The 19688-nt window shown below is 53.4% G+C and overlaps 7 protein-coding genes across 7 annotated transcripts; 5 read left to right on the plus strand and 2 right to left on the minus strand.

The window, feature by feature from the left end:
- Window positions 1-353: 353 nt before the first annotated feature.
- On the plus strand, window positions 354-8353 carry B0H65DRAFT_525798 (P-loop containing nucleoside triphosphate hydrolase protein). The gene is made up of 6 exons (XM_062828843.1): window positions 354-2098; window positions 2161-3606; window positions 3725-4061; window positions 4118-4842; window positions 4900-5805; window positions 5870-8353. Exons 1-6 carry the CDS (start codon window positions 595-597, stop codon window positions 7894-7896), a joined length of 6945 nt encoding a protein of 2314 aa, XP_062682306.1. The 5' UTR covers window positions 354-594; the 3' UTR covers window positions 7897-8353.
- Window positions 8354-8726: 373 nt separating this feature from the next.
- Window positions 8727-9795, minus strand: B0H65DRAFT_589263 (uncharacterized protein; the record flags this gene model as incomplete). Its single annotated transcript, XM_062831027.1, has 3 exons — window positions 8727-9042; window positions 9138-9301; window positions 9361-9795. The coding sequence occupies 3 exons, from the start codon at window positions 9793-9795 to the stop codon at window positions 8904-8906; spliced, it is 738 nt and encodes a 245-aa protein (XP_062682307.1). The 3' UTR covers window positions 8727-8903.
- Window positions 9796-10817: 1022 nt separating this feature from the next.
- B0H65DRAFT_574900 (uncharacterized protein) lies at window positions 10818-11616 on the plus strand (the record flags this gene model as incomplete). Its single annotated transcript, XM_062830598.1, has 3 exons — window positions 10818-11135; window positions 11226-11407; window positions 11475-11616. 3 exons carry the CDS (start codon window positions 10818-10820, stop codon window positions 11614-11616), a joined length of 642 nt encoding a protein of 213 aa, XP_062682308.1.
- A 520-nt stretch (window positions 11617-12136) lies between these two features.
- B0H65DRAFT_574903 (uncharacterized protein) lies at window positions 12137-12949 on the plus strand (the record flags this gene model as incomplete). The annotated part of the gene is made up of 3 exons (XM_062830599.1): window positions 12137-12430; window positions 12570-12724; window positions 12802-12949. The coding sequence occupies 3 exons, from the start codon at window positions 12137-12139 to the stop codon at window positions 12947-12949; spliced, it is 597 nt and encodes a 198-aa protein (XP_062682309.1).
- A 95-nt stretch (window positions 12950-13044) lies between these two features.
- Window positions 13045-15165, minus strand: B0H65DRAFT_525801 (general substrate transporter). The gene is made up of 4 exons (XM_062828844.1): window positions 14789-15165; window positions 14410-14740; window positions 13510-14360; window positions 13045-13434 (listed from the first exon to the last, which is right to left on the minus strand). Exons 1-4 carry the CDS (start codon window positions 14906-14908, stop codon window positions 13177-13179), a joined length of 1560 nt encoding a protein of 519 aa, XP_062682310.1. The 5' UTR covers window positions 14909-15165; the 3' UTR covers window positions 13045-13176.
- Window positions 15166-15868: 703 nt separating this feature from the next.
- Window positions 15869-17287, plus strand: B0H65DRAFT_425946 (Anhydro-N-acetylmuramic acid kinase; the record flags this gene model as incomplete). Its single annotated transcript, XM_062824607.1, has 3 exons — window positions 15869-15906; window positions 15957-17154; window positions 17213-17287. 3 exons carry the CDS (start codon window positions 15869-15871, stop codon window positions 17285-17287), a joined length of 1311 nt encoding a protein of 436 aa, XP_062682311.1.
- A 385-nt stretch (window positions 17288-17672) lies between these two features.
- On the plus strand, window positions 17673-19386 carry B0H65DRAFT_509323 (uncharacterized protein; the record flags this gene model as incomplete). Its single annotated transcript, XM_062828304.1, is given in 4 exon segments — window positions 17673-17691; window positions 17708-17896; window positions 17951-18510; window positions 18574-19386. 4 exon segments carry the CDS (start codon window positions 17673-17675, stop codon window positions 19384-19386), a joined length of 1581 nt encoding a protein of 526 aa, XP_062682312.1.
- Between the last annotated feature and the right edge of the window lie 302 nt (window positions 19387-19688).

The raw sequence follows: 19688 nt of genomic DNA on the forward strand, positions 1-19688 counted from the left end.
CAGATACCTCGATCACGAATCACGACGGTGGTGCACGGCATGCATCCATGCGGGAGGCCAACCGCCAGCGCATCGGATACATCCCAATCCTCAACCAACGCCCGTTTGTAGTATACACAGCCTGATTCGATGGCCATCATATCCTCGCGGGAAAGTCTGCCCTTCCGTCGGCTGTCTTGGTCGTCATGCATCATCGTCCTGTAAGCCCCCGATACGGGGCTCGAGGCACCATGATCATGACTTCGATACCACTCGACCGTTTACAGAGGCCTGGGCCTCCTGCTTGCTCTCGCTTGGACTTGAATGTTGGGCGGATTTCCATATTCAGCAAGGCCAATTACAGTTCTCGGTGCTGGTAACGACTACGCCTTCCTGTTGAAGATATACAGAGCATCTCAAGTCCCTTAAGGCCCTCTTCAACCCTATTCATACATGTGTTTTATCCTCTCCAGCTCTAGCACTTCCCCCTTTACTCTTATTTGGATGAACAGACACTACATTTCCCGTCATTCCAAGTCTACTTGCTTCAACACGCCGCCAAAGACGTCCATCTCCCACACGTGATCCCCCTTTCGGCATCCGCACCAGCACAATATGGCCTCAAACTTACGACAAACACGGCTCAAGACCATTTTCAAGGCCATAGTCTTTGGCGAGCGCCCGGTCAACAGCTCTCATGATGCACAGCTCTTCCTTGAGGCTATACGGTGTCAAGAGCCTCCAAGCGCGTGCGTCGAGATGATCGTTTCTCATCCAGCCGGCCTAGATGCAGTCCGAAACTCTGTCCGGAGTAACCTCTCTGAATCCTTCATCCTGTCACACACCCTCCCGTTCTTGGAATTCTTGTCCGACCCCGGCATCAAATCCCTGGCTGATGGCGAATTGCTTGCCCAACTACTCGTCGTTATCGCCAACCCACCCACCCTTTGGAAAGCCCTAGTGAAACTCTTCAACGGCCATCAGCTGCCCCCGGATAGAGTCCACCCATTTGCATGGCTTGCCCTAGAGCTCCTGTCACTCCCTCAAAATGCCGGGGTCGACGTGCTGGAGGAGGTACAGGCCATCGTTGAGGACAAAAGCCTCCTAAAAGCACAAGACCATTCTGCTCGCGAGCTTGGGTATCGCATCGAAAAGGTCCTGCAACTCCGCTCCTCATCCAAGCCTTCCGTGCAGGCCAATGGTCCGGGAGGACGTCATGACAATGATTCTGATGTCTTCAGGAAGATTGCCATCTATCCTACTACCGATGAGTTCCTGTCGAATCAACAGCCCTTCTATCGCACAGCATTTGAGGTCGCCGAGAGTCCGTTGGACAGACGCCCGGCTATTCACCTGGACAACCAGTTCCGTTTGCTAAGGGAGGACATGCTGGCCGAACTACGGGAGGACCTTCAAGTTGCCATGGACGCCAAAAAGGCAAAGAAGCCTTTACTCACCATTGGCAAGCTGCAACCCGTGGCTCTGTCACTCACGGATGCAAATCCATCTGGCAAAGGGCCGCGATATAAGCCGTGCACCCTCATGGTCCGCTGTTACCACGGCTTGGAGTTCCTAAACAAAATGGAACCAGAAAAGCTTAAAAAGTTCCTCAAGGACAATCCGACTTTCCTCAAGCATCAATCATTCGGTGTTTTGACTCGAGGGAAAGAAGTCATTGCCTTTGCGTTTGTTGATCGAGACAGAAGCAATGAGCTCCTCCTTCAGTCTCCCCCCATCGTATGCCTTCAATTCGCCGACCCCAGCAACTTCAAGAGAGCATTGCTAGCGCTTAAACTGCCAAACGCCCAGGACTTTGTTCGGTTTACCTTGGTGAACACGCCCGTGTTTGCCTACGAGCCTGTCTTAGCTGGCTTGCAAGCGATCACAGAGCTTCCTTTGCAAGATCTTCTCATCAATCCATCAGGCGCTAGCTTGGCCTTCGCCGGGGTACCGAAACTGCAGACTTTTGTATCGGCACTCAAGTCAGCACGATCGGGAATGATACTGGGCAACGTTGAAGCTGTGCGCATAGAGGAATCCATTACTGTCGACCTAGCACAGCTTGACTCGATACTCCATGCTTTGACCAAGCCAATAACGCTCATTCAGGGTCCTCCAGGTAAGTTTGCCTCGATAAAAGAGCTACCGTTTGACAAAGACATGTGCTGAAGCTTTACACAGGTACGGGGAAGTCGTTTATTGGTGCACAAATTGCCAAACACCTGCATAAAGCTGGGCAACGCATTCTGGTCCTCAGCTACACAAACCATGCCCTTGACCAATTCCTAGAGGATCTACTTGACGTCGGCATCCCGCAGCAGGATGTTGTGCGCATGGGTGCCAAGGCCAAGTCCACACTCAGAACGCTTCCACTCGTTCTTTCCGAACAAAAGGGTGGTTACCGGCGTACAAGAGATGCTTGGACGATGATCGATCTCCTAAGGCAAAAAGCCGCATCTTCCGCCCAGGAGCTTCAAACGGCCTTTGGAACCTATGGGAAGGTTAACGCTGGTTGGGCTGAGGTATCCGAGTTCCTTGAATTCCTAGACGACCCACACCCCTTCTATGAAGCTCTTCTTGTTCCCACCAACAACAGTGGCTGGATGCGTACAGGGAAAAAGGGAAAGCGGGTAGGACCGGACTATCTCTTTCAGCGGTGGGTCAAAGGAGAGGACCCCGGAGTCTTTAAGACGCAGATTCCCGAGACTTCACACTCTGCTTGGCGAATGTCCCTCCCTGAGCGACAAAGCCACCTGGATAGGTGGACCAAAGAACTGATCGAAGAGCGCCTGGCGACCATTGAGGAGCTTGCGCGGCAATACAACGAGACCCAGAGCAGGATTGACGCCCAGTTTAATGACGCGGATACACATACCATGCGCCAGAAGCGAGTTATTGGCTGTACCACCACGGGCGCTGCCAAGCATACGAGTCTCATCCGGGCCGCAGCACCTGATGTGATTCTCGTCGAGGAAGCAGGCGAGATCTTGGAGAGTCACGTACTCACTGCACTTGCCCCGTCAGTGAAGCAGCTGATTCTCATTGGTGACCATAAGCAACTCAGACCCAAAATCAATAACTACGCCCTTTCCGTGGATCAGGGTGACGGCTTTGATCTGAACCGGTCATTGTTCGAACGGCTCATTATGCAGGGGGCCCCTCACACTACACTTCAGAAGCAACATCGCATGGTCCCGGAGATCTCCATGATACCGCGCGTGTTGACCTATCCGGATCTACTTGATGGCCCCAAGACAAGCGGCAGACCGCGGATCCGCGGGCTTCAAGACCACGTTGTATTCATCAATCACGGGAAGTTGGAAGACACTGACAAGGCCCTCAAGGAACGCCGCGATCCCGGAGCGAAAGAAAGCAAGAAGAATACGTTTGAAGCTCAAATGGTGCTAGAGTGCATCAAGTTCTTCGGCCAGCAAGGCTACCCTGCTGACAAACTTGTTATTCTTACGCCATATCTAGGGCAGCTCCGAGTTCTTCAAGATCTGTTACGCGAGAACCAGCACGATCCGGCGCTGAGCGAAATGGACAAATTGGAACTTTTGAGGGCTGGTCTTTTGAGTAAAGCGGCCGCCAAGGTTGACCAGAAGCCGCTTCGTGTGTCCACAATTGGTGAGTGGTTTCCGGTATTTCACTGCGGAGGAATTGAGACAGTAAAAGACATGGAACGTTCCTCTTCGCTGCCATCATATTCCATACACAAGCTTTGCAACTGCTAACAGCGGAGTAGATAATTACCAGGGTGAAGAGAACGATATCGTCATCGCTTCGCTCACACGGAGCAATAAATCAGGTGATATTGGTTTTATGTCAGCCCCAGAGCGTCTGAATGTTCTTGTGACCAGAGCAAGGAACTGCCTGGTGATGATCGGAAACATGGGCACCTTCATGAGCAGCAAGAAGGGTGGGCCGACTTGGCGACCGTTCTTTGAACTGATGGAAAGCCGCAAACATCTATACGATGGTCTTCCTGTCAGGTGTGAAAAGCACCCCGATAAGACTGCTCTTTTGAAGGAGCCCATCGATTTCTTGATGTTCTGTCCGGATGGAGGATGTACAGAGCCGTGGTAAGTGTTGCTCTTCGGATACGTTGATCGCGTCATCATGCTAACTGTATTGCTAGTGACGCATTGCTCAAATGCGGAAAGCACAAGTGCAAATCCCGTTGCCATCGTGTCGTTGATCACAGCCAAGCTCCATGCCATGAAATGATTGCGCAGACGTGCGAGAGGAATCACAAGCTCAAGGTTAGCTGTGACAGACAGAATGATAACTGCCGTGAGTGCGTCAGGGAGGACAAAGAGCAGGAGCGACGGATGAAGAGAGACCTCCAGCTGGAAGAAGATCGCTTGCTCAGGGAAGAAGCCCACCGCAGGAGCCTCCAAGAGGTGGATGACGAGATTGACCATCTACGCCGGGTCAACCAGTATCTGTCAGACCAGCAGAGCAGAGAACAGACTCTGGAACAGCGCCGCCAGGAGCTTGCAGCCCTCAAAGATGCCCAGGTACGGGTACAGGAACAAGCAAAACAACAGGCCGAGATAAGTCGCCGGGTTGCTGAGAAGGCCAAACGTCGGGCGGAGCAGGAGACCAACGCGGGACAAAACGCTGATCCGCAAGATCCGCTTGGTGACCTTCCTGATACCGCTGAGGGGGAGTGGAACTATCTCAAGAAGTTTGAACGGGCATCCAGCAAGCCAATGGATACGCTCATGTCCATGATAGGGCTGGAAGAGGTCAAGCAGAAGTTCCTCGACATCAAGTCCAAGGTTGATACGGCCGTTCGTCAGGGCATCTCACTCAGTAAGGAACGCTATAGCTGCTCCATGCTGGGAAATCCCGGCACAGGTGAGTGTTGTACTGTTTCTAAACTCAAGTTATACGCGATCTAACAATCTTCTCAAGGAAAAACTACTGTTGCGCGACTCTACGCCAAGTTCTTGTGCGAGGTGGGGGTAATTCCTGGACATTGTTTCAAGGAAACCACAGGCGCAGGGTTGGCGAATATAGGGATAAATGGCTGCAAGAAGCTGATTGAGGAGATTCTCAACGAAGGTGGAGGAGTACTCTTCATCGATGAGGCGTACCAGCTCACATCTGGTAACAACCCTGGCGGCGGGAGCGTGTTGGACTATCTCCTAGCCGAGATTGAAAACCTAAGGGGCAAAGTTGTCTTCGTGCTTGCCGGTTACAACAAGCAGATGGAGAGCTTCTATGCCCACAACCCAGGCCTTCCCAGTCGGTTCCCGGTCGAGATGAAGTTCGAGGACTATACGGATGACGAACTACTCAGAATCTTCAAACTCAAGGTCAACGAAAAGTACAAAGACGCCATGTACTGCGAGGATGGCCTCCATGGGCTTTATTGTCGCATAATTTCCAGGAGAATCGGCTATGGTCGCGGCAAAGAAGGCTTCGGAAATGCACGGACGGTCGAGAACACGTTGGACATCATCTCCACACGACAGGCAAACAGGATAAGGCGGGAACGCAAAGCCAAGAAACCGGACATTGACGATCTGTTCTTTACCAAGGAGGATCTTATAGGTCCTGAGCCGACTGAAGCTCTCCAGAAGTGCCAGGCCTGGAAGAAACTGCAGCAACTGATCGGACTTTCATCTGTCAAGGAATCAGTCAAGTCCCTGGTCGACAGCATCCAAGCGAACTACAGGAGGGAGTTGGCTGAGCAGCCGCTCATCCAATACTCGCTCAATAAGGTCTTCCTTGGAAACCCGGGAACAGGAAAAACAACGGTGGCGAAGCTGTACGGAGAAATCCTGGTGGCACTTGGGATGCTGTCGAAAGGCGAAGGTAAGGTGTCCCTCAAACTCTTTGATTTAGCCATTGCGACTAGTGCTAACATTCTATGCTCTAGTGGTTGTGAAGAACCCATCGGACTTTGTTGGTGCTGTTCTCGGCCAGTCTGAACAGCAGACGAAAGGCATTCTTGCTGCGAGTCTGGGCAAGGTCCTTGTCATCGATGAGGCCTATGGTCTCTACGGCGGGGGAGGTACTCCAGGATCAACTTCGGACCCTTACAAGACGGCCGTCATAGACACAATTGTGGCGGAAGTCCAGAGCGTACCTGGCGACGACCGATGCGTTCTACTCCTCGGATACAAGGACCAAATGGAGACTATGTTCCATAACGTCAACCCAGGACTCGCCCGCCGATTTCCTATTGCTTCAGGGTTCAACTTTGAAGACTTCTCTGATGATGAGCTCCAGAAGATCTTTGATCTCAAGATAAATCAACAGGGGTATCAGGCTACTGCCGGAGCGGCCGTCGTCGCAATGGAAATGCTGAAGCGGGCTCGCAACCGGCCAAACTTTGGCAATGCTGGTGAGGTTGATATCCTGCTCAATGATGCAAAGGCCCGTCATCAGCAGCGTCTTGCCAAAGGAAAGGCGCAGTCCGAAACGCTCTTCGAGCCACAGGACTTTGATGGAGATTTTGACAGGGCCACAAAATCTGGCACCAACGTCCGGAAACTCTTTGAGGGTTCAGTTGGCTCTGAAGAGGTCATTGCTCTGCTGGAGGGCTACCAGGAAACCGTGCGGACGTTTAAGTCCATTGGCATGGATCCGAAGGAGAACATTCCGTTCAACTTCCTCTTCAGAGGGCCTCCGGCTACCGGCAAGACCACTACAGCCAAAAAGATGGGCCAGGTGTTCTATGATATGGGCTTTTTGTCTACTGCGGAGGTGGAGGAATGTTCCGCAAGCGAGATGATTGGCAAGTATGTCGGGCATACCGGGCCTCTGGTCAGAGCTCAACTGGACAAGGCGCTGGGCAGGGTCCTCTTCATCGATGAGGCGTACAGACTGGCTGACGGACATTTCGCCAAGGAGGCCATTGATGAACTGGTGGATTCGTGCACAAAGGAGCGATACAACAAGAAGTTGATCATTATTCTTGCCGGCTACGAGGCGGATATCAACCGTCTGATGTCGGTCAACAGCGGTCTAACGTCTCGTTTCCCAGAGGTGATCAACTTCCGAGCCCTGTCGCCAGAAGAGTGCGTCGAGCTGCTGCGCAAAAGGCTTGAGGAAAACCACAACACTCTCAAGGAAAAGAGTATAGAGCTGGACATCCTCGGTCTCAGAACACCCAGCTCCGGCTTCAAAAAACTACTGGTGTCCTACTTCAAGCAGCTCTCCGCCCAAGACAACTGGGCTAGCGCACGGGACGTCCAAAGTCTGGCCAAGAACATGTTCAACCAGGTCATGCGAGATCAAGAGGGCCTGAGCAAGGGACGCATTGTTCTCACTGAAGATATCATCAGGCAAGAACTTGAAGCGATGGTTCTTGAACGTGCCTCGCGGGGCAAAGCTGCAGCGGAGGCAGCCACGCCAAACGGTTTCCCAAGCGGGATGCCGCAATTCTTCCAAGCGCCGCCGCAACAGCAACAGGCCTCGTTCAACACTTCCACGGCGAAAGTTACTTCCTTCGCACAAGAACAAGCCCGTGTTGTCGAGGAGGTCTTCTCAGAGGAAGAAGAAGAAGAAGATGATGATGATGAGTCAGCACCTCCACCGGTTGAGCTCAAGGAACAGGCCGTCGATACGTCAGACTCAAGGTATGCAGCAAAGCGAGACGCGGGAGTGAGTGACACTGTCTGGGAACAGCTCCAAAGGGATCGTCAGTCAGAGCAAGAGAAGGAGGAGGAGTACAGGAAACTGAAAGAGGCAGCGAAGAAGGCTAAGGATGCGGCCAGGGATAAGATTGTCAAGAAGCTGCTGGAGGAAGAGAGGAAGAGGAAGGTGGTGGAGGAGATGAAGAAGAAGCTGCAGATGATGGGGATTTGCCCGGCTGGGTTTGCTTGGATTAGGCAGGATAGAGGGTATCGGTGTGCGGGCGGTGCGCATTTTGTGGGGGATGAGGCGTTCGGGAAGCTGTGAAGGGAGGGCCGCCTGGAGCGGGTTGGACACTCGATTGGTTGACGACCTTCCAGAGAGTTTTTGTGCTATTTTCATTGAATGGGCGGAGTGTTGATCTGCTCTTCACAAGAATTTATGCTTTTTTCTCTTCATCCTGCCTCAATTCTTGTCACAAGGTGGTCCGAGATTGTTGTGCGAACATGGCGTTTTCGTACCTCTAAAGACGGGACAAAGATGCCGGCTATGGTCCAGCGGCTGCACAGCGACTTACAGTGGGAGAGCCGCTGTAACGTGCTGTGGCCCCACATCCACCGAAGATGGGTGGCTTGGGAAGGGCAGAGGGGCCAGGGCCGCGGGAGGCTGGCTGGACACTCGATTGCTTGACGACATTTCAGGTTGTTTTTGATGCTATCATTGTTCGATGGAAGGATAAACGCTCTGTAATCACATGTTTCTACACGCATTTATCTCATTCTGCATATTTTCCTCTTGCAAATTGGTCCAAGAATTTTGTGCCAACATGGCGTTCTCGCGAAAACGGGACACCGGAAGATGACGGCGATGGTCCAGCGGCTGTACAGCGACTTACAGTGGGAAAGCCGCTGTAACGTGCTGTGGCCCCCACTTTCATGGTGATATTCTGCATCGCATGTAAGTGTTAGTGCTGCTGCCTGTACAGTATGAGTATAGAATTCATTTGCTAACAGAACATGTGGTGATATTCCAATCCATCATCAACTGGCAGTCTCACGTCCAACCAACGACGCTGGTCCCCCCAGCCCGCTAGAAGACAGCAAGGGAATCTGCAACACATCATCATAGGCTCCCATCTCGTTCAACCTTTCCGTGTTCGCAAAGTGAGCTCCGGGTATAAAATGTCCGACCTTATTTGAGGCCTTGGTTGCTACCAATTCAAACACCGTTGTTGATCCCGTTCAGAGTCGTCTGACGATATCCCTCTACCGTCCCGTCCGGCTTACCGAGCCAACCTACAGGTAGAAACCGAAGGGTCGCGTTCAACGATTGACTTAGAATGAAAAGTGCGTGTAGCCAAGATAGCCCCCGGTCTTAGTACCCGTCAGGTCCTTCAACCTATAACCCCCCACCGTCCCATCAGGCGTGGTGCATGTGTCCATAATGACCCCGTACATCTGGGCAATGGCCTGGCTGTATTTGGTGAACACTCGGTCAGTAAAGCATCTTAGGCAGATGAACGATACGGGACTCCCTTCGCGGTGGGATAAACGGGCATTATAACATACCAAGTAGGATACGTGCTAACATCATTATTGTCCGGCCAAAACAACGCGCCATGCCAATTGCACCAGACCCTTTGGGGCCAGGGCCCATTGGTTATCAGCCGACCGGGGCACGCCACTTGGCCCGCGCCGGCATGGTAGTTGATGCAAAAGACGGCGTCGGCGACCTACAACATGTTAGTATTTATAAAGATACTTGCGTAGTGGATAGGAGTTTCGAACTGACCTTAACTCTGTCTCTACCATCATTTGCATCACAAATTACTTGGGCATCCCAACCGCGCTTCTCGGCACCAGAAGTAGCCGGCAAAGTAGCATTTGCGGTATCAAGATACGCCTGCACGGCTTCCTGAGGAGACAGAGCGGTGGACGGGTCAGCGATGATGGAGTCTACCCATTCGGAGAACCAGAAGCGGGTGGTGACTTCGGCCACTTCGGCAACGGCAGGTTCTGCGGTGACCTGGGAGGTGAGGACTCCCAAAGCCACAAGGGGGAGGGTGGAGAGGCGGGGGAAGTTAACTATCTTGGAAAGAGCGAGAGAAACTTGAAGAAGTAGTTTGGGCGTGGTGCTGTCCGTATGTGGAAGAGGGAACTGACTCTGGCGATGGATTGATTGACTTGTGGTGGGAGTGTTCAGCTTTGAAGCGACTGTGCCTCCCATCTTTATATCTCTTCCATATTCACACTTCCGTCCTTTTCTTGACGCCCAGCTCATGACTTCTACTCGGCCAACATGTCTCCGACGAGCTCGAACCAACCTGTTCCAGTGGCAAAAACATTCCCCCACGCCATCTTCACCGCGCCCTTGACGCCTCCGAGTCCTACCTCTAGGCCCGGTCTACGCCTGATCCAAGACAAACAATGCCGTTGTCTACCATCAGTCCATCAATCCCCACACATGAGGTGATGATGTTACATCTGTGGTTGATAACTGTGCTGGCCGCCAACTGCAATAACCACAAACTCATCGGGTCGGCCCTACAATCCGTCTGTTGGTTGGTGTTGGACGTGACAGAAATTGCTTTTCCTGATATTGTTTGCAGAAACTCCATGAGGTCGTTAAAGTCTTGATCGTTTCGGACCAATGAAGCGATGGGAGTACCCATGCCCCCTGTTTACTTCCCCTAAACTTCTTCAATCCTAACGAACATGCACCCCAGATCAACGTAGTATCGTGGGATTTAAGGCAATCTCGTTAGGAGGCCGTTACTCCCTACCCAACGCACATAAGACAGTGGTTCTAGTAGTCCGCACTTTGCCATAGTCAAGTTTCGAGATGGCGAACTTGGAACGTTCTTTAATCAGCTGGCAATACTTGAGGAGATGGTAAGGGAAAATCGAATCAGGAACGAACATCGAGTCACTTTCGTTTTTCCAAATCTCCAAGGCCTTGCCAACTGAACCAACATGTTTCAATACTTCCAATCCGTCGTCTACCTAACAAGTTCGACCCCAGACTCGCAAGTAGGACCGGATCAGGAGCCGATACAAACTACCAACCTCCATACAGTCCCTTTCAACGACTGTATAAGAGATCATGAACCCTTCATGAGTCCAAGCTATTACCACCCGATCAAGTGTTTACTGACAGCCCCGTTCCCAGACCTCTGTTCAGTCTCACTCAAACCTACCTACCTACCGATACACCTTTACATCCTGTCTCCAGCAAATACAATCATCAACATGGTCAACTTCGCCACTCTTTCCCTCCTTGCCCTCGGCCTCGTCAGCTCACAAGCCCTCGCCGCTCCCGCCACCGTGACTGCTACCAGGTCCAAATCCGCAGTCGCAGAACGCTTGTCCTTCACTGAATGGGTGGACACCATCATCGCCAACCCCGACACCGCCTTGTCCCCTCAGGAGGCATGGCAAGCCTACCTTGATTCGGTCAACAGCACCACAACCAATGCCCCTTCTTTGGGAGCAGTTGAACCTGTGCACGAGAAGCGGAGGGATTCCCAGGTAGACTGCACGAATTGGGGCGGCAGTAACCAGGCAAAGGTCCGTTTCTCTCGAGAGAAAGTCAAGATGACTCGAATAGGTATACAAGGGAAACATGAAGGAAACTGACTCCTAGTACCACTAAACCAGGCCGTCGACGCTGTCGTTTGCATCAACTACATGGCCGCAGCCGGCCAAGTCCCCTGCATAGCTCATAAGAAAACTAGCACTAACGGGAGTGGCATTTCAACCTTGGTTTATTGCTTGTTTGGGTCTGCGATGTTGGGGCCCTATGGTTATGGGTATACGGATCCGACAAAGTGGGGGACTTGGTAAGTCTTATCCTGGGAACTACTCTTTAAGATAAAAGTAATCGCTGACCACAAGCTCCGAATATAGCCAGAGCATTGCCCAAACTGCGGGCGCCATTATGGACACTTGTACTCAACCGAACGGGATGGTGACGGGTGCTAGGGGTTATGACCTGACGGGTACTAAAGCCGGTGTATCAATCTCCCGCTACTCGGGAGATCTTGCCTAAGGAGTAGGTAGCTAAAGGAGAAGATACATAGAGGTAGGTACCTCTTACCTCGTCTATATATTTCCGCTTCTTCCTCACTCTACCTGCTTTCGAACGTTCTTTCCCAGCCATGTCTTGTTCTCGCCCGCGAAAGTCTTTGTAGTCACCTCAGCGGTCAACCTCTCCCTCCGCTATCTTATGGTTTTCACCCATCTCAACCACCATTTCAAGCCGACCCATAAACAAATCCCACACATTCCATCAATTGTGCCGCCATGTTTCACAAACTTTCCAACTGCCACTCGGTTTGTTTCCGAGTTCCGTCTGGACATGACAGGAAAGGCAAACACGGCCTAACAGCGGTTGGCTTCCAACAGTCAAACAACCACTAACCCCATTATTTTATCCTCGTCGGTGCTGCAGTGATAGGTATATTAGATCTCAAGCTTCCGCTACCTATTCCTTCCTCTCTTCAACTTCTCCGCCTCATGCCTGACACTCTACAAGCACCACCAGCATTGTCGAACACACGGTACCCAAGATGGTCAACTTCGCCCTTTTCCTGACGGTAGCCTTTGGCCTTTTTATCTCTCAGGGGGCCATCGCGGCCCCTACTACCGCCGCCGAAGCCACTGGCGATACTCGGTTCTCTTTCTCCGCTTGGGTGGACTCCATCATCGCAAACCCTGAGACCGCTCTTTCTCCGGAGGAGGCAGTGCAAGCCTTTTTGGATTCGATGGACTCCGGCAGTGCACCCGCTACTCTTGATAAACGCGTGGACTTCAACTATACGGTGGAGTGCCTAACTGACTGGACACCCGATGTTTCAGCGCAGGTGAGTTCTTTTTTTTTTCTTCCATACTTATCCCCTGATAAACTGCACAAAAGTTAACTCTCCAACCCCGGATGGGGTTTTACCTCCCTAGGCAATTGACATAGCAACTATCATCTACAAATTTGCCTCCATGGGCCAGGTACCCTGCCCAGCCCCCGAAAAGACCACTCACGCCAGCGGCCTTATTGGCGGCTCTAATCTTACAACGTTGGTTTACGATGCGTTCCGGACTGCGTGGTTGATGCCGCAGGGCCGTGGCTATGCATCTGAGGATGCAAATAAGCGCGGAACATGGTATGTCGGCTACCTTACTTGCCTAGACGTATTACCTTTGACTCGTATCGCTGACAACGAGGTGTGCAACTATATAGTCAGAACATTGCCCAAACCGCTGCTGTGGTCATGGACAGGTGCACTCAACTGAACGGGACGGTGACGGGTCTTATGGATGACGACGTGACGGGAACCAAAGTTGGTGTGATGATCGCTAAGAATCCGGGTGACTTTGCCTGGCCCTGAGGGAGAATATAGGAGGGAACGAAGGTGACGCTGGGCTAAAACATGGAGAGGCAGGGAAGTGTTCCTGGTCGTAATAGGGGAGTCGGACTGCTGCACTCTGGTCCAGTCAATATAGGTAGAATCTTCACCGCAAGATAATATTATAGTACAGTAAATCATTCGAGTAAAGTTGCATATAATAACGCCCTATCATGTTCTCGTTTCGTTCTGTTCGTTTCGCTTTCTCTCTAAACAGCCTCCTTCTCTGACCTGCTGCCATCGTGCTCAAAGATGTCCACCACCTCGTCGGTACGGTCACCAAGACCGAGAACGCGCCTGGACTCCTCGATGGACATGTTGTGCGGCATGCTCTTCTCCTGCTTGACGGGGTTTCCGCCCGCCGCGAAGATGACGTCGAGCTCCTCAAGCGAGCGTTTCTTGGTCTCGACGCAGAAGAAGTAGATGACAGGGACGAAGAGGAAGTTAAAGACGGCGAAGATGATGTACTATCAAAATTGTGAGTTAGCGGTCGATGGGACGGCCGTCGTCGCCACAGGCAGGCGAGAGAGAGAGTGACTTACGGTCTTCCAGCCAATGTTTGCCAAAGCAGGGGGGATGATCATGACGACCACGAAGCAACATATCCAGTTACCGGCGCTAGCGATGGCATTGGCCTGCGAACGGCAGCGCAGAGGCGCAATTTCGGCACTGTAGAGGTACGGCCCACCGACCCAGGCGAGACCGAAGAAGGTGTTGAAGAGAAAGAGGAAGCCCGCGGCAACAAGCTGGCATGTCCGGTCGGCGGTGCTGGTCAGGCCGGCAATGATGGCGAAGCAGACAGCCATGCCGCCCGCCGTGATCATGAAGGACCTACGGCGGCCGAGACCCTCAATAAGGAGAACGGAGAGAAGCGAGCACAGCGCGTATTCGAGACCGCCCATGGCAGCGATGAGGTGCGACATGCTCGGAGAGAGGTTAAAGGACTCCTGGAGGATCTTGTTGGCGTAGGTAGAGACCATGTTGATGCCGGACAATTGCTGGGCGGCTTGAAAGAAGGTGCCAATGGCGATGCGATATAGAGTCTTGGTCGGGCCGTTATCGAAAAGCTCCTTGTAGGAGAAGGTGGCCATTTGGGATTGCGCTTCGTAGGAAGCGATGATGGCGTCGCGCTCGGCGAGGAGGACTGGGTCGTCAGGAGCGAGGCCACGAAGCTTGGCAAGGTTGTGGGTGGCCTCGTCGAACATGCCGTGCTTGATGAGCCATCTGGGGGACTCGGGGAGGAAGTTGATGAAGACAAATACGATGAAGGCCGGAATGAGCTGAATGCCGACCGGCACACGCCATTGCGCCTGTCCCTTGACAAAGAAGAAGCCGTATCCGATCAACTGCCCACAAGCAACCCCGAAAGTTTGGAGGCCGCCCTCGATCATCACTTAGTTTTTGTCAGCTTCAATATCTGGAGGTCCGTTGGCTTCACTCACCCCATCGTCCTCTACTATGAGGCTTCGCACACTCGGCTTGCCACGACGGCACGGTGGCAACCTGTAGACCGAGACCGATACCGCTGATGACACGCCCAGTGGCTAGCTGACCGACGTGCCAGGCAGAGCATTGAAGAATACCGCCGACCAGCATGAAAAGCATGCCGAACCAGACAGTTGCACGTCTCCCCAGGCGGTCACCAAGGTCGAGACATGCCAGCGCTCCGACCAGGGCGCCCAGTTCAAAAGCAGCAATGACAATGCCCTGGACATTCGGGTCTTCCATGGTGGGAAAGACAGAGGTGAATGGGCTCTCGGTGATAACACCGCCCTAACAGGTTGTTAGCTGCGGCTGCTTAGGGTTAAAGATGATACTCACCATTACTGACATATCGTACCCGAACAACCAGAAGGCCATGGAAGCAATGCCGGCGACTGCGAAGTTGAGCGGAAGCCCGCTCAACCCCATGGTTGTCGTGTACGGGCTCAACTTAAACATGACGGGATTTGTCCAGGGGCAGGATAGTAGGACGAGATTGGAAACGTCAGTTTACGGTGAGAATGCGAATGCTTTTATAGACGCTTTCACTGCGTACCGAAACCGACATGACGTCTGAGATCTGGGGAATGCCCTTGGCACATCCAGAAGGGCAGAGGCTAGACAAGCTCCAGGCCTTGGAGAGCAATCATCCAGTGGGCGGTCCAGCATAGCCGAGAGGGCAGCCATCCCCGAGAGGGCAGCCATCCCCGAGAGGGAACGGCATTGGTGCGACGTCCGGAGTGGTGATGAGGGCGCGTATCAGTCTTCAATAGTGAGTAACTTTGCTACTTGGTTGGCGATATGGCAAGGTTGATGGGCGCGGTTAGGAGCCAGTGATTGGTTGGGCGCCCCAAAAAGTGGGTTTAGTCTATCCAGCTAGTGTTTGCGGGGATAGCGCGGCAGCCCTGAAGATCTAGGTCCGATGAATGGGGTATTTTGCGGGGTATTTTGCGGGGTGTTACGCGGGGTGGACCCGGTTCCACTTATCTGGCACGGCGGAAACAGATGGCCAGAACTCTCCCCCCATGTTTTTACTAGCGCCGCGTTCGGGTGCAGAGTCGGTAAACGGTAAACGAGCTCCCACACATGTGCGCCCGAAACAGCAGTCAACTACGAGCATGCCACCGCCAAGATCGGCAGTCGACTACGAGCTATCGTGACCAAGGCCGGCGTGGGGCCCCGCGTTCATCACCAGGGGCAGGTTCCGAAACCGGATTCATTGCGTCCAGCTAAGGACCAGTCTAGATCGAATTAGTACTTCCCGCCATGACGTGCCGGGAAGGCAGCCACCTCCGGAGCCTACCTTATGAACTTTGTGCCGCTGGTTGCCTTATTTATTCATGTGCCGTCTCTTGCTCTCTCCTTGTCCAGCAGCTCTCATCTCTAGCCCTCCAAAGCCACCGCTCCAAAGAATCAACAATGCCTTCTGCACCGAACCTTTCGTGGGGCGCTCCTCTGTAAGCTTGACCTCTGAGAACGTCTGGAAACCGTTGCTAACACCGTCCAGCTCTCTCAAGGTTATCGGCCACAATGCCGGAACCTCCATGGACGGAGTCGACCTTGTCCACGTCCACTTTACCCAGGACTCGCCTACCTCCCCCTTGAACATGCAGCTTCTCCGCTACGGGGAGTACCCAATGCCGCAGAAGGTCAAGAGGCGGGTCATGAAGCTCATCAAGGAAAACAAGACGACCCCCGAGGAAATGGCCATTGTCAACATCCAGCTCGGTCAGGTCATTGCCGACGCGGTGAACTCTTTTGCCAGGGACCAAGGCTTCGACCTGGCAAAGGAAGTCGACCTGATCGGTGGCCAGGGCCAGACCATCTGGCATCTGCCTCTTCCCGAGCTCTTCGAGGGTGACCAGATGCGTGCCCACCTGGACATGGCTGAGATTGCCATCATTGCTGCAAATACCGGCGTCACTTCCTTGGGCAACTTCCGCGTCTCCGACATGGCCCTCGGCCGCCAGGGTTGTCCTCTCTTCGCCGCTCTCGACTCGCTTCTGTTGAACCACCCTACTCTCAACCGTGCCGTCCAGAACATCGGCGGCATTGCCAACTTCTCCATCCTGCCCAAGGGCAATGTGCAGGGTTGCTATGACTTTGACACTGGTCCAGGAAACGTCTTCATTGATGCCGCTGTCCGTTACTTCACCGACGGCCAGCAGGAGTACGACAAGGACGGTGCCATGGGCGCCAAGGGTAATGTCGACCAAGAGATTGTTGACGAGATCCTCGCGGGACCTTACTTCGTCCACGATATTCCCAAGACCACTGGTCGAGAGACCTTTGGTGACCGTATGGCGGAGGACATCTGCGACAGGATGTTGGCTAGTGGCGCCACTCCCGAGGACTGCGTTGCAACAATCACCCGTATCACCGCTCAATCTCTTGCCGACGCTTACGAGCGCTGGGGCCCCGAAGGCGGTGTTGACGAGATCTACATGGGCGGCGGTGGCTCCTACAACCCCAACATTGTCAACTATCTCAAGCAGCGCCTGCCCAAGACTCGCATCACATATATCGACGAGACCGGTATCCCCGTCGGCGCCAAGGAGGCTCTGGGGTTCGCGCTTCTCACCCACGAGTGCTTCGTTGGCAGGCCAATGATCGTCCCCACCAACACCGAGTCGGACAACCCTGGTGTCGTTGGCCAGATTCAGCCTGGGAAGAACATGCACCGCATCAGACAAGCCGTTGCTCAGGTAAGCCTTTCAAGAGAAAATCATACGTCGCCGCCGATTGTCGCTAACCCCTTGCCAGTTCTGGGGTGACTTCCCAGAGGAGGACATTCGATGTACCACCAAGATGAACCTCTTGCCTAGCCTCTGCAAGTGAACAGCTTAGGGTTAAAAGATACCATGCATTGCAAGGTGTACGGCGCTTGGCATTGATTGGATGTGTGATAGATAGGGCATCTCTTTAAAGGAATGAAAGCTGTTTGGACAAGTGCGCACGCAGATTCTGTGGGCGTCCCCTGTAGCGCCAAGGCTTTCCGACCCGGGCTAGAGCCTGGACTTGGTCCGGCAATAACGTTAGCGTGGGCGGAGAAGCGGAGGAGAAGACGACATGGCTCGGCATATGTTGCACGTCGAGTCGTCGACTTGCTTTCCAAGACACCATCTCTCCTCACCGTAGCCATGCAATGAACACCGCCCAACTGGCCTTCTCCAAGCAGGTCCGGGGACCTAGCTCAAGAAGCAAGCTTGGTACGCCATCGTTCATGCCCACACGTAGACGTTGTTAACACGCAAGCAGCTTGCAAACAATGTCGCGACCGCCACGTTAAATGCGACCAGCAGCAGCCATGTGGCATTTGTCGACGACGCAAAGTACAGTGCTCCCACGGTGACGATATCCTCTTCACAGCCTTGGAATGGAAACCCGATACGGAGCCGAGCCCGAGCTCGACGGCATGGGAACAGAGGCCCAGTCCCGCTCGCATCGGTAAGGCCGCGCCATTATACTTTGTTCTTCACTCTGACTCTTGACTGGGAATAGTGGGCTTCGTCGATGAGACATTCCAAGTGTCCCAGCTCTACCATGTCCTGCCTTGCAATGCCACCGATGGCGATCTGGGCGTCTCCAAGACAAATCCAAAGGGACACGTCTTCTCGCTGGCTTCCACACACACGGGAGCCGCTCCGATCACCGATGAAAAGGATGCATTCTATTTGGCAAGGTACACTGACATCATCGGGCCTAGATTCGATATGTTTGACAGCACATCTCGATACTTCTCTCTCGCCCTTCCACACATAGCTCTCAGCAACCGCCTCGTGCTTCTCTCTTGCCTCGCATCTGCCGCCAGACAGTATTCGCTCGTCACAGACCGCGGTCATCACGATGCTCTGGTGTACTACAACGAAGCTCTCAAGACATTATATGAGCGCCTAAACGATAGTGGGCACGAGGCAGCGACCTTTGCCAGTTGTTTGCTCATTGCCCACTGCGAGATGGTTGAAAGTAAAGCGAGCGACTGGAACTTGCACCTAAAGGGGACGGGGGAGCTGGTCATGATGCACCACTGGAACGGCCGAAGCGGAGGACTGGCACAGGCGGTACGTGTCTCCCCGACGTTACAACCCTAACCCAACTTCATGCTGACTGTTGCCCCCCGAAAGAGCTTCTGGATTTACTACCGCATGATCATCCTTGCTTCCCTCGCATCCGGTATGTCGGCGGCAGTGAACTTGGGACAGTTGCTACCCTTGGGATACTTTCCTGGTCCCCCTGGGGAATGGACCCTCGATGCCTGGCAAAGCAAAGTCGTCTATCTCCTAGGGTCCACCCACAGGTTTTGGGCCCGAACACGCAATCATCAAGACGACGCGGATGCGCTAGACAAGCTTACAGCCGAGTGGAATAGCCTCGGCGATCAACTGTTGCGGCATCAAGACCAAGCACCGGCCATGTGCCAGGCGTTGAGCACCATCCCAGCAAATGAAGATAGCCCATTCGAAACCGTTCGCTATGTCAATGGTCCGGTGTCGGCCGCCTGGCAGATGTTGCATACTGCATATCTGGTCCTCACCCTCTCTCAGCCTTGTCCTCGAGCCGCCCGGCTGACGCTCCTCTCTTCGCCCGAGGTGGCGCACAAGGCCTTGTCATATGCCAGGAAGATCGTGTCCAACTCGATAGCGAATCGCTGCACGATCGCATGGGCCAACGCTGTTCAACTGCTGACGATGGCGGGGCAGTGTCTTGTAGAAGCGAAGGAGCGGCAAGCATGCTTAAGGGCGCTCGACGATATCCAGCATCACACGGGGTGGAACACTCGGGTGAACATGGAGACACTATCTGCCACATGGAGACGGGGGACAATAGATGGCGGAGTCACACGTTCTAGGGGGGCTGACACGGTGCATGGACATGATGGCGATTTGGGAAGGTTATTATATATCACATGGATGGCCGACGAGGCTGTCGTCTCCTAGGCGCTCGACACCGTGGTCCCCCATCATTAGAGGTACACTCTGTCCATCAAGATTACGATATCCGATCTCAACTGTGAAACGCACCATGCACAGGAGAACTCAGCGCTGCAGACGACCGCCCCAGATATACACAGAATCATGAGAAGCCTCATGCGAAGACCCCCTAACTTCTGTTTAGCAAAGTCAGCTGGCTGGTACCGCGGGAAGGATGCTCCACAAGTGATCCTTGGTCCCATTGTCCTCGAACTGCACGATATTGGCGCTATTGGCGGTCGACATGCCGTCAACGCCGGCCAGGAGAC

The sequence above is a fragment of the Neurospora tetraspora genome (assembly GCF_033439725.1).
Source record: "Neurospora tetraspora strain CBS 560.94 chromosome Unknown B0H65scaffold_4, whole genome shotgun sequence".
NCBI classification, from domain to species: domain Eukaryota; kingdom Fungi; phylum Ascomycota; class Sordariomycetes; order Sordariales; family Sordariaceae; genus Neurospora; species Neurospora tetraspora.

Excerpts from the sequence above, each read along its gene's own strand:
- B0H65DRAFT_525798 (XM_062828843.1), top strand. The coding sequence starts at position 595 with ATGGCCTCAAACTTACGACAAACACGGCTCAAGACCATTTTCAAGGCC. Across the intron at positions 4,843-4,899 it reads GCTGGGAAATCCCGGCACAG|GAAAAACTACTGTTGCGCGA; the intron begins GTGAGTGTTGTA and ends AATCTTCTCAAG. Across the intron at positions 5,806-5,869 it reads GATGCTGTCGAAAGGCGAAG|TGGTTGTGAAGAACCCATCG; the intron begins GTAAGGTGTCCC and ends TCTATGCTCTAG.
- B0H65DRAFT_525801 (XM_062828844.1), bottom strand. The coding sequence starts at position 14,908 with ATGTTTAAGTTGAGCCCGTACACGACAACCATGGGGTTGAGCGGGCTT. Across the intron at positions 14,741-14,788 it reads GGTACGATATGTCAGTAATG|GGCGGTGTTATCACCGAGAG; the intron begins GTGAGTATCATC and ends ACAACCTGTTAG. Across the intron at positions 13,435-13,509 it reads CAAACATTGGCTGGAAGACC|TACATCATCTTCGCCGTCTT; the intron begins GTAAGTCACTCT and ends CAATTTTGATAG.